We start from the raw sequence: 4,160 nt of genomic DNA on the forward strand, positions 1-4,160 counted from the left end.
TAACATTACACCCCTCCTGGAGAGCGAGCTTGTCATCAAGGTCGAAGGTAGGGTATGCTTGCCGAAACGGCTCCACATCATTCAAATAGCCCCCACTTTAACTGTGTCAGCCCACTAGATGATACAATCGGTGTAAGTGTGCCAATGTAGCACCACATATGAAAAGTTTTTGGGATCTGAAACCCTCCTTTGCGTCTTCCAGATAGCCATAGGCTCCACCTGGAATTTATTTTTTTTAATTCCTCTTGGGCCTGTAGTGAAAGCTGTTGAGCAGAGAAATGATCACATTTTATATAATCGTTATTAGAAGCTAGAGAGTGTTGGGTTGCTGACCTCGTCATCCTCAGTGCATCATTCCAGTGGTTCAAATAAACATCATCCTCCTCCCAATCAGGTTCAATTGGTACTAAAAATAGTTGGCCTGAAATCCTTTGCACCTGGTTTCCACTTTCTGTATTGTTTATCCCATACTAGAGACCAGCAACATGAACCTCATAAGCATCTTCATTCAAGTAATCCATCAACACCCGTGCAAAAATTTCAATGAGATCCTCTCCTTTAAAAAAGCAGTTGGAACGCGGTAGTTAAAATCTATCTTGATGTAAGCCTGCAATAGTTTCCCTTGATGTAATGCACTCAAATTGGATCAAGTTATGAGTAAACCCACTACAGTAAATTGATGAAGAATTGATTGTATGTTCATCACTGGTTTGTAGGCAGCAGTAAAAATGTCAAAATCAAACAACTTTAAAATTTACAAGTGCTCATCAAACCCAGAAAGTGCACCAGGGGGGATCATCTTCTTCATTGAAGCATCTGGAGAAATCTTGACACAAGTGGCATAGTTAGGCTTTGCTCTTCCCTTCATCGGTCCTGGGATTGTGTTAAACTGCCTCCTAACTTCTTCCACCATTGTTAAGGCTACACTTCCCACACTCCTCATGGTCATGGCAGAGAACCAGTAGGGTCGCATAGCTCCAACAATTAGTCCAACAATGGCAAAGAACCATTGTCCACCTGCATCAAGAGCATATGTTCTTTCCCTAATTTTGTGACGCATGCCTGCCATCTCAGCAATACCACCGGCATTATCACTAATAGGTCCATAGACATCAAGACTCATGTCATCTCGGCAATATCACCGACATTATCGGCATTCCCAAAACTGCCACATAAAGTCCATATATGGCAGCAAGACTGAAACTTACGTAGATGGCTACTGCAATGGTAAAAACTGGAATTATGACATATTTTGAACCTAGTGCGAGGCCATCAATGACATTTGTTGCTACCCCTGTTCTACAAGAATCAGCAATATCCTGTGCAGGACTATAACCATTGCTAGTGTAATACTCTGTTGTGTATCCAATAATGAGTCCAGTATATTCTTCCTCCCACTTGTCCAAAGAGTGCCATTGAAAAGGCTCTAAGACATTCCTAGTAATCGATTCTTACAGACCCTCCCAGTCATGTCTATAATATGTCCTGAAGAGATTAATAGAATTATACAAACCCAGCAGACCACTTGCAGTTAGAAGAAAACCCATCACAACCCCTGATCTAGAAGCGGTATTATAAGCCTTCCCTGTGCCCTTTGTAGTCTCTAAGGTTATTTTGGCATTAGCATATGTGGCAATCTTCACTCTAAGAAAACCAGAGAGAACAGAAGTTAGAGCACACAAAACACTCACCATTGTCACATCATTTGCTTTGGGACCTTCACTCGACATCCTTTCAAATATAGCCAGGGCTTCCCTGTAGGTGCTATCCTTGACATAACCCTCCATAATAGAATTCCAAGAACCCACACCTAGTCCAAGAATTTCATTGAACAGTGTTTGAGCGGACATTACCCCTCTGCAGGCAACAATGATATAATTCATTTGTTGAAATATATTCTCCATCCACAAACCAATATAATTTAGGTCTGATTTGGTAGCAACAAAGAAGGGAACCTCACAAGCATCACAAGTAGTTGCACCTCCCCTATGAATGTGCACGATTTCAACCCTGCACCCAGCTCTTGTCTTAATACTTCTTAGGATTTCGACATATATCTTGCAAGCTACCTCAATCCCACAACTAGTTGGAACCTCGAATTTTAGATCACCCACAAATGTTGACCACCCACTAACACAAGACTGCATATTTTTTTTCATTTTGTTGAACCTTATGGTTCCTCCTCTCATACTTTAAAATTGCCCGACCAACATCTGCTAATTCCATAATTTTGTTGACTACAACAATAGGACCCTTCTGCAACAGTGAACTCATCTCCTGTTTCACAGCTTTGTATGAAGCGAGACAGAGATTAGTCGGAACGGAGTATGCCCCAATAGCATTCCAGAACAGAGTAGGCACTTCAATAATTTTTACACACAGGGCAAAGGGAGGGTGTCGAAGCTCTAAGGCAGTCTTGAATTGTTCGTCAATGATAACCATGGCGTTCCGAACCTTAGCCTCAATTGACTCATTTTATTTTTTGAAGTTGTCGAAAAGGTGCCCAGCATAAGAATGAGATTCACCCCCACCAATGATTCCACCAATGATTTCAACACCGAACTTCAGTTTCTCTTTAATTTCATTTTCCACCCAAACAACAATTTCCACATCGAAATTAAAGTCTCTGGATTTTTTGTCTTTCCTATTCGTATTTGTGTACACTCCCCGTCAATTTATCACTGAGATCTTCACAGCACGGGTGTCACCGAGAATAATGACCTTAGGAACCTTTGTCTGACGGCGAACAACAACAGTGTTGTCGAAGGAGGAATCTAGCCAAACGAGAATAGGCAAACCCAAATCGAGTTGTTCCGAAGAGATTTGAGGTCGAACGACTTTGGTATGGACAAAATTATTTGCCGAGACAGAAGTTACACCATTTTCTTCTGGAATGGCAATTTTCCCCTCTGAATCCTTTTCAAGATGTGTCTCTATTTTGGCCCCACTCTCGGACCTTTCAATGGGAAATTGTTGTATCTCATCCCGTATTGCCAAAATTAATTTTGTGCGCACCGCTGCAAAATGATCATGGATTAGGGCACGCATATCATCATGTATTTCTGAAATTACTTTTGTGCATGTTGTGCAAATTGATCATGGATTAGGTCACACATTTCATCTAAGATCGAAGAATCACTCATTGTGTTCCTGCTCTGATACCAAATTGTTATGGTCTCGGACCATGGACCTCGTGACTCGACGAAGAGAGGGATTGTTGAGAGGAGAAGGGGCTAATCCAGGGCGACCTGATTTACCTGGGTGCCCTATGTTGACGAGAAGGAGATGGAAGAAGGGAATGGACGATAAAAGATGATCAGGCTCGTTGAGGGGAAACATGTACCCTTGACGAAACCAAGGGTACAGGTTTCCCTTCGACGAGCCTGATCATCTTTTATCGTCCATTCCCTTCTTCCATCTCCTTCTCGTCAACATAGGGCGCCTAGGTAAATCTGGTCGCCCTGGATTAACCCATTCTCCTCTCAATGATCCCTCTCTTCGCTGAGTCATGAGGTCCATGGTCCGGGACCATAACACTAAGACTCAACTTCTTAGTTACTCTACCCTTACTTCCTTTGATGACATTAGTGCCCCATTGTTACAGATTCCTGATCTATCTCCTCCTTCTTCGATTGATGCTCCATTAGCTATGTTCTCTAGTAATCGGGGTACTTCATCCCAATTTCAAGGACATTGTAGAAGTACAAGAGGAGGCCGCAATAGAGGTGGTCGAATGGGTCTGTCCCATTTCCGCACTAAGCCTCGTGTGTGCACTTATTGTGGTGGTCTGAATCACCTTGTGGATTAATGCTGGAAACTCCATGGGAAGTTTGATTGGGCCACAACCAATCCAGCCTTAGTCACTGTTGAAAAAAAGGAAGATAGGACTGATTCTCATTCCGGGAATGTGACTTTTTCTACGGAAGACTATGTTGCAATTCAAAAGCTGAAATCCTTATTGGATCAGTCATCTACTCTTTCGGGACCTACTGTTGCCGCTACCATTGCCTCAGGTATGCTTTCTTCCTCTTCAACGCCTTCCTCTTAAATCATTGACTTTGGCGCTTCCAACCACTTGACTAGTAACAAACACATGATTCATTCATTGTCTCCATGTCTTCCTCATAAATTTATCACTATTGCTAATGGTTCCCAAACCA

At 42.4% G+C, this 4,160-nt stretch overlaps 1 protein-coding gene across 1 annotated transcript; it reads right to left on the minus strand.

Annotated features, from left to right (window-relative positions):
* Nucleotides 1-754: 754 nt before the first annotated feature.
* On the minus strand, nucleotides 755-1,123 carry LOC137943748 (pyrophosphate-energized vacuolar membrane proton pump-like). The gene has a single exon (XM_068789186.1). The coding sequence runs from the start codon at nucleotides 1,121-1,123 to the stop codon at nucleotides 755-757; it is 369 nt and encodes a 122-aa protein (XP_068645287.1).
* Nucleotides 1,124-4,160: the final 3,037 nt, after the last annotated feature.

Source organism: Aristolochia californica, unplaced genomic scaffold (genome assembly GCF_029961685.1).
Source record: "Aristolochia californica isolate CCGP_79_NKW_82.1479 unplaced genomic scaffold, dmAriCali1.0.hap1 SCAF_11, whole genome shotgun sequence".
NCBI lineage: Eukaryota > Viridiplantae > Streptophyta > Magnoliopsida > Piperales > Aristolochiaceae > Aristolochia > Aristolochia californica.